Source organism: Nansenia antarctica, assembly GCF_963989245.1.
Source record: "Nansenia antarctica genome assembly, chromosome: 4".
Lineage (NCBI taxonomy): Eukaryota > Metazoa > Chordata > Actinopteri > Argentiniformes > Microstomatidae > Nansenia > Nansenia antarctica.
In genome coordinates, this window is record NC_137689.1 from 46,143,302 (window position 1) to 46,155,801 (window position 12,500).

General features: G+C 50.0%; 1 protein-coding gene across 1 annotated transcript in view; it reads right to left on the bottom strand.

Moving 5' to 3' along the window:
* The window catches only part of LOC308155107 (uncharacterized protein), a 52,273-nt gene that overhangs the window by 34,468 nt on the left and 5,305 nt on the right, over positions 1–12,500 (bottom strand). Inside the window, exons 6-20 of the mRNA XM_080528350.1 lie at positions 10,860–10,952; positions 10,488–10,544; positions 10,241–10,294; positions 9,997–10,050; positions 9,578–9,631; positions 9,293–9,346; positions 9,155–9,208; positions 8,072–8,116; positions 7,286–7,339; positions 6,822–6,866; positions 4,738–4,791; positions 3,781–3,825; positions 3,170–3,223; positions 1,975–2,019; positions 1,710–1,763 (exon numbers count right to left, since the gene is read on the bottom strand). Of these exons, the coding sequence (XP_080384476.1) occupies positions 1,710–1,763; positions 1,975–2,019; positions 3,170–3,223; positions 3,781–3,825; positions 4,738–4,791; positions 6,822–6,866; positions 7,286–7,339; positions 8,072–8,116; positions 9,155–9,208; positions 9,293–9,346; positions 9,578–9,631; positions 9,997–10,050; positions 10,241–10,294; positions 10,488–10,544; positions 10,860–10,952 (816 nt within the window). The remainder of the gene's footprint in view (positions 1–1,709; positions 1,764–1,974; positions 2,020–3,169; positions 3,224–3,780; positions 3,826–4,737; positions 4,792–6,821; positions 6,867–7,285; positions 7,340–8,071; positions 8,117–9,154; positions 9,209–9,292; positions 9,347–9,577; positions 9,632–9,996; positions 10,051–10,240; positions 10,295–10,487; positions 10,545–10,859; positions 10,953–12,500) is intronic.

Sequence of the window (12,500 nt, forward strand, 5' to 3'; positions counted from 1 at the left end):
ACACACTCTGCATCCACACACTCTCTGCATCCACACACACACACTCTGCATCCACACACACACACACTCTGCATCCACACACACACACACACACACTCTGCATCCACACACACACACACACTCTGCATCCACACACACACTCTGCATCCACACACACTCTGCATCCACACACACACACACACACTCTGCATCCACACACACTCTGCATCCACACACACACACACACACTCTGCATCCACACACACACACTCTCTGCATCCACACACACTCTGCATCCACACACACACACACTCTGCATCCACACACACACTCTGCATCCACACACACTCTGCATCCACACACACACTCTGCATCCACACACACACACTCTGCATCCACACACACACACTCTGCATCCACACACACACTCTGCATCCACACACACACTCTGCATCCACACACACACACTCTGCATCCATACACACACTCTGCATCCACACACACACTCTGCATCCACACACACACTCTGCATCCATACACACACTCTGCATCCACACACACTCTGCATCCACACACACTCTGCATCCACACACACACTCTGCATCCACACACACTCTGCATCCACACACACACTCTGCATCCATACACACACACTCTGCATGCACACACACACTCTGCATCCACACACACACTCTGCATCCACACACACACTCTGCATCCACACACACACACACTCTGCATCCACACACACACTCTGCATCCATACGCACACACACACTCTGCATTCACACACACACTCTGCATCCACACACACACTCTGCATCCACACACTCTGCGGTTCAGAGTTTTGGGAGCGGGGAGCGTGACATCATCACAGGGGGACAGGGGGAGTACAGGACAAGGTAGAACATCATCAGTGTCTCGGTGCTTGGTATGCGGGTCATGTTCTCGAACCCTGCAGCCACGGTTCTATTATCTTAGAGCCCGCGATGACATAGCGGACCTGGCTGTGATCTGTGGGTGGTGGGGGGTTGGGGTGGGGGTGGGGGGGTTTAGCCGTGAGTCTGTGTCCCTCCATAGGTGGTGTAATTAGTTTGGCCTTCTCCAACCTCTCTTCTCTGCGAGGATCATTTGATGAATTTCGACGGTATGATGAATAGGTAATTACCAAGGAATCGGAGGCGGGGGGGGGTAGGGTGTGTGTGTGTGTGTGTGTGTGTGTGTGTGTGTGTGTGTGTGTCTGTGTGTGTGTGTGTGTGTACTTCAGCCCCCCAACACCTCTCCTATGAGTTATGAGGTTGGCAGAGATTAACCTCACCTCTTAATCAAACGTGTCACACAGCCCTACATGCTACATACACTCATTTCGGAGTCGGTCCGTAAAAATTATGTCCGGACACAGAACTCACATAACATGCAGGAACTGTCCGGGAAAATGTCAACCGGACAGTAGTTACTGTCATATTACAAGGCCAGATCTTATTCACTGTTTGGTCCATAGTGTATGGACAAGAACTAGACTTTCTGCTTACTGTTTGAACGCATAAGGTTAAGATGCGAATAAGCTTTGAAGGAAAATACAGGAACGCCGTGTTCTGTTTACACCAACGACAGAGCAGGAAAGCGCCGTCGACGAACGGAACCCGTAACAGTGCGGAAGGTGGGAGCGGATGAATCAGAGAGGCTCATGGGACATCGGGGAGGAGGGGGGGGGGCGGTCGAGGACTCACCTTCACACCTCGGGGGCCGGGATAACCGATTGGTCCTTGAGGTCCGGCAGGACCCTGGAGGGAAGAGCGGAGACGTGCGGAGAATGAGTCTATTACAACGTTCATGTAAATATGGATCAGATGCAAATTATGACCAGGTACGAGGGAGGGGGACAGAGATGAATGGGAGGAACGGAGAGAGTGTGGGAGAGAGCGTGATAGAGAGATAAAACAAGAGAGAGAGAGAACAAGAGAGCCCGTTTTTTGAACAGATGAGCAAACTTACCAAATGTCCTTTCTCTCCGGAAGGTCCTTCCTTTCCAGGGTGACCCTGTGAATTATTAACAGAATCGTTAATACACGGCTCATGCAGGTATAATTAGGATCATAAATACCCCATTACACCCTATTATAAGAGGATTACGTTGTAAAATCATCTCAGGGTGTATCTCACAGGGAAAAAGGCCGTTTGAAATGAAACCCGTGGGAGTTCAATTTCGTCCTGGGGGTTTTATCTTTAATGAATACGATTATACAAGCACTATAGGCTATTACGTGGCTCTTAAAGTGGCCATATTCTTGATGTAACACACACACCCACACACTCAACCGCCCGCCCGCCCGCCCGCCCGCCTGCACACACCCACCCACCCACACACACACACATACTAAAGAGAGACTGAAAGAATGGCTGAGGGAAATTGATTTTGAGATGAAGCGCTCTGCAACGTCTAGTGTGAGGCCTTTGCAGATGAGAGGGAAGGAGGGAGAGAGGGATGGAGATAAGGAGGCAGAGAAAAGAAGAGAGGGAGAATAATAAAAAAAAAAGGGGGGGGGGGGTATAGGTATCTATTTGCCACTGAAAATAGATATGGAAAAGCCATTAGAGGATCAGGAGTTATCACAGGGGAGCTCGGCAACTGATGCTGTCATCTGTCTCCTTCCTCGTTCTCCCCCAGGGGGGGGGGGGCTGTCTCTCTCTCTCTCTCTCTCTCTCTCTCTCTCTCTCTCTCTCTCTCTCTCTCTCTCTCTCTCTCTCTCTCTCACACACACACACACACACACACACACACACCTACTCTTTGTCTCTCCTGGTTCCCTTACTCTCTCTCTCTGTCTCACTCTAATCCCACACGCCACCTGCCACCTTCCCCGTCCCCACCTGGAGATACCACAGGTGTTCCCAGTGAGGAGGGGGAGGGGGAGGAGGAGGGGGGGAGGGGGAGGGGGAGGAGGAGGAAGAGGAGGGAGAGGAGGTGGAGGAGGAGGAGGAGGAGGAGGGGGAGGGGGAGGAAGAGGAGGAGGATGGGGAGGGGGAGGAGGGGGAGGGGGAGGAGGAGGAGGGGGAGGGGGAGGGGGAGGGGCAGGGGGAGGAGGAGGAGGAGGGGGAGGAGGAAGAGGGGGAGGGGGAGGAGGAGGAGGAGGGGGAGGAGGAGGAGGAGAGACGTGTGTCACACAGGGTGTTCATTTCACACACTTACCGGGGGACCGTCAGCTCCTGGCATCCCAGGCAGTCCTGGCTTTCCTGTTGGTCCCTGAGGAGAGGAAGAGAGGAGAGAGAGGAGAGAGGAGAGAGGAGAGAGAGGAGAGAGGAGGAGAGAGAGTAGAGAGGAGAGAGGAGGAGAGAAGGAGAGAGAGGAGAGAGAGTAGAGAGGAGAGAGGAGAGAGGAGAGAGGAGGAGAGGAGAGAGAGTAGAGAGGAGAGAGGAGGAGAGGAGGAGAGAGAGGAGAGAGTAGAGGAGGAGAGAGAGGAGAGAGAGGAGACAGGAGGAGAGAGGAGAGAGGGTAGAGAGTAGATAGGAGAGAGGAGGAGAGGAGGAGAGAGAGGAGAGAGGAGGAGAGAGAGGAGAGAGGAGGAGGAGAGAGAGGAGAGAGAGGATGTAAGTACACACAGACACGACAAACAGACAAGCAGCCTGAGAGGGCGGGAACACAAACACAACGTCATCTCAGCTGTTCAAATACATGTTCAAATACATGTTCAACGCCGTGTCGGAAAGCTGCACTGTGGGAAATATCGACTAGGAAGGATGTGATCAGTGTACAGCGGCAGTGTTGTTGTTGTTCTGGGTGTGGACGCCCCCCTCACTTACCTTCTCTCCTGGGGGTCCGATGGCTCCCTGGGGGCCGGGGAGACCCTGCGGAGGGGAGGGGAGACACATGTCATTAGGAGGGGAACAGGATGAACAACAGAGAGGGGGGAGAACATGGGCACCACACTGGGTGTGACTGGGTTAACACTAGAACAGCCGTGCCTATTGTTCCTCTAATAAGAGCCTTCTCGGGGGTCAAATGACCATAGTCTTTACAACGGGAAGCTGCCATTTACACACAACGACCACTAGTTGGCGCTTGTTGTAAATTAGCCTGCCTCCTACACAGAAAAACTGCAAAATAGCGTCATACTAGCTTATCCTGATTTTGTAAGGATACTGGGAGGTAGAATGCAAATATCTAGGAAAAGAAAGTCATGAAAGGAGGGCCCTGAAATTAGAGTGCAAAGATACACATATCTTTTCTCAGAGGGTCAAATGACCCCACCCATGGCTGTTCTAGTGTTAAATGACCCCACCCATGGCTGTTCTAGTGTTAAGTGATCCCACCCATGGCTGTTCTAGTGTTAAATGACCCCACCCATGGCTGTTCTAGTGTTAAATGGCCCCACCCATGGCTGTTCTAGTGTTAAATGACCCCACCCATGGCTGTTCTAGTGTTAAGTGATCCCACCCATGGCTGTTCTAGTGTTAAATGACCCCACCCATGGCTGTTCTAGTGTTAAATGACCCCACCCATGGCTGTTCTAGTGTTAAATGACCCCACCCATGGCTGTTCTAGTGTTAAATGACCCCACCCATAGCTGTTCTAGTGTTAAATGACCCCACCCATGGCTGTTCTAGTGTTAAGTGACCCATCCATGGCTGTTCTAGTGTTAAATGACCCCACCCATGGCTGTTCCAGTGTTAAATGACCCCACCCATGGCTGTTCTAGTGTTAAATGACCCTACCCACGGCTGTTCTAGTGTTAACGGCTAACGTGTGTCTCTACTCACTTGAGTGCCGGGGTTGCCTTGCTGCCCGTTGGGTCCAGGTTCTCCTTGTGGTCCCTAAGAAGGAGAAAACAGTGTCTGATTGAGTATACACTATAGGACATTTACCATACATTTCCTCTACAGTACCAAGTCAAAAGTGTGTCCAAACGTTTGACTTGCTACTGTAGGTGTGAATATGTTGTGTGAACGAGGCAGATTTAAAAAGTAGGAGATTATGTGACACAGTCTGATCATTTGGTCCACATGTCGGCAACCAATCAAAATGTTCAGACTTTTCTCTTGAAACAAGGAACTATGTTTCAACGTTGTTGAGAATCACGACACAAACACTAGTCAAGCCAACATACTGCAAGGCAATGGATTGAGTGAGTAATCCCCACTGCTACCTAGTTAACTAGAACACTACTTTACATTGTCAGCAGGCTCACAAAACAAGCTGTGTTAGTTGACTAGTGATGTGCCGTTGATTTTCGACAACGCAGAAATGTATTCACCTTTTTCAAAGAAAAGTCAGATCATTACATCGGATCCCGATATGAGGACCAAAGCATTAGAACGTGTCACATATTGAGGATTATACAACGCATAGATCCGGTCCGTTGTCTCTATTGGTCAGTTTGAGTTCCAGCCGTGCCGATATCCACGATATACGCACGGCTAAATGGAATGTTGACACCTCTTTTCATATTACTCTGCGTTTGTATATATTGCCGTCATCAAAGTTACATTCTTACCGTTGCTTAGCACCCGATAAACAACTGTTCAGCGGATGAATACACTTACAATAAAACATAGTTCCATTAAAATACATCAAGTAAAAGTTTGTCTTGTCTCTCTTTTGTGAAATATTGATAGATAAATGTGGTAACCGTTGTATAAAAGCGTTATGGAACGATGGATCGGCACAGCTAGGGGGTGTAACGGCACTCCGCTTCACGTCGTGCCTAACCTAGCTATTCCGATATCCACGATATACCACGGCTTCTCATTCCATAACGCTTAATTATACTGGAGGAAGGCTTGGAGGGTTCTGATGGAGGAGTGGATGCTAGATTGAGACACTCACGTACATACACACACACACTCACATACATACACACACACACTCACGAACATACACACACACACACTCATAAACATACACACACACACTCACGAACATACACGCACACACTCACGAACATACACACACACACTCACGAACATACACATACACATGCACACTCACATGCAGACGCACGCTCGCACACAAGACACAGATACAGCCACATCCACCCACACGCACACACACACACTCATAAACATACACACACACACTCACGAACATACACGCACACACTCACGAACATACACACACACACTCACGAACATACACATACACATGCACACTCACATGCAGACGCACGCTCGCACACAAGACACAGATACAGCCACATCCACCCACACGCACACGCACACACACACACACACAAACACAGACAGACACACACACACACACACAGATGCACGCAGGCACACACACACACACACACACACACACACACACACACACACACACAAACACTCTCACACTCACTTTCCTAATGAAAGAAACTGCTGAACCTAAAACTCAAATGCCTCGCCTCCCGGATAATTGACAATCAATTATGTTCCTGAGTGGAAGAATCTTTCCATCTCTCCTTAATTGGAGCATTCCCGGCGGAGACAATTCTCCAGCCAGCCATTCTCTCATTAAGGCCAGCCCATCCCACAAATGGACTGGGCAGAACACACTTGGCCACGGTGGACCTCCATGGCACAGTCAGTCGACTCTTCATTAGAGGCAGGTAGGCTTCTGAGCCTTCGCCTATGATTGTGTCTAAATGAGAGTTTATGAAACAATACTTTTGTGTTTTAGGGGTGAAATCGAGTAGAGGAGAATTGAAATGCTGAATCGGGAGGAATGGAGAGTGTGTCAGGGAGGTGTGTGTGTGTGTACGTGTGTGTGTGTGTATGTCTGGGTGTATCTGTGTGCGTGTGTGTGTGTGCGTGTGTATGTCTGCGTGCATTATGTGTCGACGACAGGCGATTCACACGCTACTTACGATGTTTCCTTTGGGTCCTGGGTGGCCATCACTTCCGGTCACACCCTGCAACACAACAGACCATAACACACACTCTTCAGCTGGACGCAGAGAGAACACTGTACACACACACACACACACTGAGCTGTTCTGCAGGCGTCTGGGTTCATCTCTAACATGTTCTCCAAACAAGAGCAGATTTCCCTCACGTCAGAAGGATGTCAGGAGGAGAAAGTGGCGGAATACAGAGAACCCTGGCCAGGGATCTGCCTTACTGTGACTGGCCAGGCCTGACATGATGGAAGGCAGAGTGTGAGGTACTGTATGTGAGAGGTACTGAGTGTGAGGTACTGTATGTGAGAGGTACTGAGTGTGAGGTACTGAGTGAGAGGTACTGTATGTGAGAGGTACTGAGTGAGAGGTACTGTATGTGAGAGGTACTGAGTGTGAGGTACTGTATGTGAGAGGTACTGAGGCACACTCACAGGGGGTCCAGGGGGTCCCTGAGGTCCCTTTGGTCCCAGCAATCCACGTGGTCCCTGGAGAGAGAGAGAGAGAGAGACAGAGAGAGATTAAAACATGTTCAATGGCGTCAAAGACAACATGTAGGACATCAAAGACACAAAGGAACACATGTAGCAACGTGCAATGGCAATGTTGATAATATGCCACATGAATTTGTATAACCTGCAAAAAGGACATGAATAATGCAGCGGATTCAAGTGATTGTTCTATAGAAACAGGCTATGTGCTTTTGTTTCATCTCCTCTCGTGTCCACCGCTACTTCACTGCGACCCCGATGCCTCCACTGTCTCCTCTCAGGTAATGTGACTCAGAAAACAAGGGACAGGGCACCACCTGGTGGTCCAAGCGAATTATTGCAGGGGATATTCAAACACCAACGGTAGTCCTGTCTCTCTCTATCTCTCTCTCTCTCTCTCTCATTATTCATGGTTCTCCATCTCTGTCTCATAGCCTGTAGTATAAAATACACATACAGCACCTCGGTAAGGAGAACTCAATTTATAAACCTGTGCCTAGGACAAACGTATCGACTAAAAATCAACACTATGGATTCCACTGAAGCGGAAAAAGCCTACAATGGTGAGGTAAACCAATCCGTTTTAGTATGTACTTTAAGAGTAGTGTAAGAGTAGCCCAGACCCTGGCCCCTGTGATACATTCCGCTTGTTAGAACGGGATTTGAACATCCTATATGTCTGTCTGTGTGAGAATGAGGGTGGGGGGGGGGTGAAAGGTTGTTACTCACAGATTCACCAGGCAGACCCCGTGGCCCGATCTCTCCGTCGTCTCCCTGAGGTAGAGGAGGAGAAATGCCGTGGTTAGAGGGAGGGAGGAGGAGAGGGAGGGAGGAGGAGAGAGAGGGAGAGAGGGAGAGAGGGAGAGAGAGAGAGGGATAGAGGGAGAGAGAGAGAGAGAGGGAGAGAGAGAGAGGGAGAGAGAGAGAGAGGGAGGGAGAGAGAGAGGGAGAGAGAGAGAGAGGGAGAGGGAGAGAGGGAGAGAGAGAGAAGGAGAGAGAGAGAGGGAGAGAGAGAGAGAGGGAGGGAGAGAGAGGGAGAGAGGGTAGAGAGAGAGGTGTGATGGAGGAGAGGGAGAGAGGGAGAGAGTGAGACGAGAGGTATGATAGAGGGGCGGGGGGGAGTGTGGGGGGGTTCAGTTGGGAGAATGAGGTGTGAGAGAGGCAGGGGGGAGATGCGAAGAGATAGAGGAGGGAGGAAGAGGAAGGAATAAGAGGAGGAATAGGAGGAGGAATAGGAGGAGGAAGAGGAGGAGGAAGAGGAAGAGGAGGAGGAAGAGGAGGGAGGAAGAGGAGGAGGAAGAGGATGAGGAATAGGAGGGAGGAAGAGGATGGAGGAAGAGGAGGAGGAAGAGGAGGAGGAAGAGGAGGAGGGTGGCACAGATGGGGAAGAGGAGGAGGAAGAGGCTGGTTGAGTCAGACGGGAGAGTCACACACACACACACACACACACACACACACAGACACACACACACAACTCATCACACTCGCTCACACCACAAAATGCTCACACCACACCCACAAACACACACATACACACAAACACACACCTACACACACACACATACCTACACACACACACACCTACACAAACACAAACACATCAGAAATAGGCAACATATGTGAAAACAACCAGTAGGAGGATAGGAGGAGGTGGGGAGGAGAGGTGGAGAGATAGTGAGGGTGTAGGACAGACAGACAGACTGACAGACAGACAGACAGACAGTGAGGGTAGACAGACAGACAGACAGACAGACAGAACAGACAGACAGACAGACAGACAGAACAGACAGACAGACAGACAGATGTTCTCACTCTTTCTCCATCTTCTCCTGTGGGGCCTGGAGGTCCATGCGGTCCACTTTCACCCTGCAGGAAGAAACACACTCACAGATTAGTGACACACACACACACACACACACACACACACCAAAACGAGACAATGAGACTTACTCTGTGTCCTTTCTCGCCGGGCAGCCCAGCCAAACCATCGAAACCTCGGTCACCCTGAGAGAGAGAGAGAAAGAGAGAGAGAGAGAGACAGAGAGACAGAGAGACAGAGAGAGAGGAGGAGGGTGGAGGGAGAAGTGTAAAGTTACAGTAACAGCTGTTAGAGTCTCTGAGGTGAACGTACGGTCAGTACGATGCTGCTGTGGGATATAAACCACAAAATGTGTGTCAAGGCACAAAAACGGCCTCTGGTTGCCGAGGCGACGGCGACGATGATGATGATGATACCTTGGTCCCTGTCTGTCCGGGCATGCCTCTGGCACCGTCGGACCCGGCACGGCCCTGAGAACACAAACAACACACACATGGTTACAACACACTCCTCCTGTCAACATCCATCTTCTGCCTTCTGATCACAGCTAAGCTAAGCTCAGCTAAGCGGTAAGCGCTAACCTCTCCTTTTAAGAAGAACAGGAAAATAAATAAGGATACTAGAAGGAATACCACAGAGGGGGGGGGGGGGGACTGAATGTTTGGACTAAGGCCTCTGGCGTGGTTCAGTCGTCAGACTGAGTGACACACCACACACAGGGCACACACTATCTGACAGATGCGTAGCCTTTCTGGCTAGCCTGAGCATTAGCCAGGCGTTTTCTCTGTAAAACACGACTCGTTGTGATTGGTCGGCTCGGTGGCGGCACACTTACCCGTCGACCGGGCTTTCCGGTGGGTCCATGAGAACCCAGGGGCCCGCGAGGTCCCTGAAACAGAGAGAGCAGGGTTGGAGAACCATAACGAGAGAGAGAGAGAGAGAGAGAGAGAGAACTCTGAGTGAAAAGAAGAAGCGTGCGTCCTTAGGTTCTGTAACGAGGAGAACCCTCGGACCCTGAACGACGGGAGGTTTTAGGCAGAACCGAGGGTCCAGCAGAGCCGTGGTGGCGTCTCTCTTACCTGTGGACCGGACTCCCCAGACTCTCCCTTCAGACCAGAACCGCCAGGATTACCCTAAGGAGACACACACACACACACACACACACACACGCTAGGGTCACACACACGCTAGGGTCATACACCGCTAAGGACGAAGCATCAGATCGTCAAGCACCTATATGGTGGAGATCCCAACGACTAAAACGATAGGGGAAGAGTGTGTGTGTGTGTGTGTGTGTGTGTGTGTGTGTGTGTGTACAGTACATACCAGAGGACCTGGTCTACCAGTCAAACCCATAGGGCCTGTGGGACCTCTCATCGCCAGCTGTGGAGAAAAGGACAACAAAGTTAAGTAAGATATGAAGATGTGTGTGTGTGTGTGTGTGTGTGTGTGTGTGTGTGTGTGTGTGTGTGTGTGTGTGTCTGTGTCTGTATCCGTGTCTGTGTGGTGTGTGTGTGTGTGTGTGTGTGTGTGTGTGTGTGTGTGTGTGTGTGTGTGTGTGTGTGTGGTGTGTGTGTGGTGTGTGTGTGTGGTGTGTGTGTGTGTGTGTGTGTGTGTGGTGTGTGTGTGAGGTGTGTGTGTGGTGTGTGTGTTTGTGTGTGTGTGTGTGTGTGTGTGTGTGTGTGTATAAACTCTTACCCTAGCCTGTTGCATGATGGCTTGCATCTGGGCCTCCTGCGCTGACACTTGCGGTCCCTTCTGTCCAGAGTCTCCACCAGAGCTGAACCGGAACTACGGATGAAACCAGACCCAGAACCCAGACTCAGAACCCAGACTCACACCAAACGAAACAACAACTGCTCAACTGACACACAGACAGGGAGATTAGTCTTATGTAAGCAGGACAAAAGACCAGGCAGAGACCAGCAAAAGCAGACAGAGACCAACAGGCTAGTAAAAGGCTAAGAAATACATATCCTACAAAATTGTACATAGAAAAAAACACCATACATAGCATTCTGTTAAAAATAATAATAATAATACAAGAAATCATTCTAAATCTAAGCTTGCCTTGCATTACAACTGCTCAAGTTGTTGAACTTCATAGCTCATACATCCATTGCACTTTCCTCAATGCAAGGCTTTAAGCCTACACTGACATCTTGTGGCAAAATAGGGGTAGTGCACTATAGGTGAATTACAGAACATGGTGGACATGGACTAGATCATCTAGTCACTGAGTTAGGTGGCTGAACAGCCTCCTCTGCAGGATTACTGTCGTTCCTGGAGTGAATAAACAACACGACCGTGAAACAACAGGATGGGGTTGCCACCGTAACCATGACAACGTAACTATGGGGAACCATAGCAACGACATGAAATACATAACACCAGGCCATCTGCTGTTCATCTGCCAGACCGTACTGTATTCCTACCCCATAACCCTTTCTCAATCTAGATTCATCTGTTTTATATATATTCTCTGTCAATATTTCGACAACTGTACTATCTCTCTCTCTCTCTCTCTCTCTCTCTCTCTCTCTCTCTCTCTCTCTCTCTCTCTCTCTCTCTCTCTCTCTCTCTCTCTCTCTCTCTCTCTCTCTGGTACACGGTGTGATACACAGTGCTCTGCCAACATCAATTTAGGTCCACAAGTGCCAGGGACAGAGAAAGCACGATCACACGGTCTCTGGGGACATTGGCCAATCCTATCACACAAACCTACCAGACAGAGATCCAACCATGCCCTCAGAGAGAGAGATCCAACCATGCCCTCAGAGAGAGAGATCCAACCATACCCTCAGAGAGAGAGATCCAACCATGCCCTCAGAGAGAGAGATCCAACTATGCCCTCAGAAAGAGAGATCCAACCATGCCCTCAGAGAGAGATCCAACCATGCCCTCAGAGAGATCCAACCATGCCCTCAGAGAGCGAGATCCAACCATGCCCTCAGAGAGAGAGATCCAACCATGCCCTCAGAGAGAGAGATCCAACCATGCCCTCAGAGAGAGAGATCCAACCATGCCCTCAGAGAGAGAGATCCAACCATGCCCTCAGAGAGAGAGATCCAACCATGCCCTCAGAGAGAGAGATCCAACCATGCCCTCAGAGAGATCCAACCATGCCCTCAGAGAGAGAGATCCAACTATGCCCTCAGAAAGAGAGATCCAACCATGCCCTCAGAGAGAGAGATCCAACCATGCCCTCAGAGAGAGAGATCCAACCATGCCCTTAGAGAGAGAGATCCAACCATGCCATATCAAGGACCCCAATTGAAATAAGCCAGTGGCTTTCTTGGGTTTTTATCCTGTTAGTTGACCTTGTATGTAATATGTACT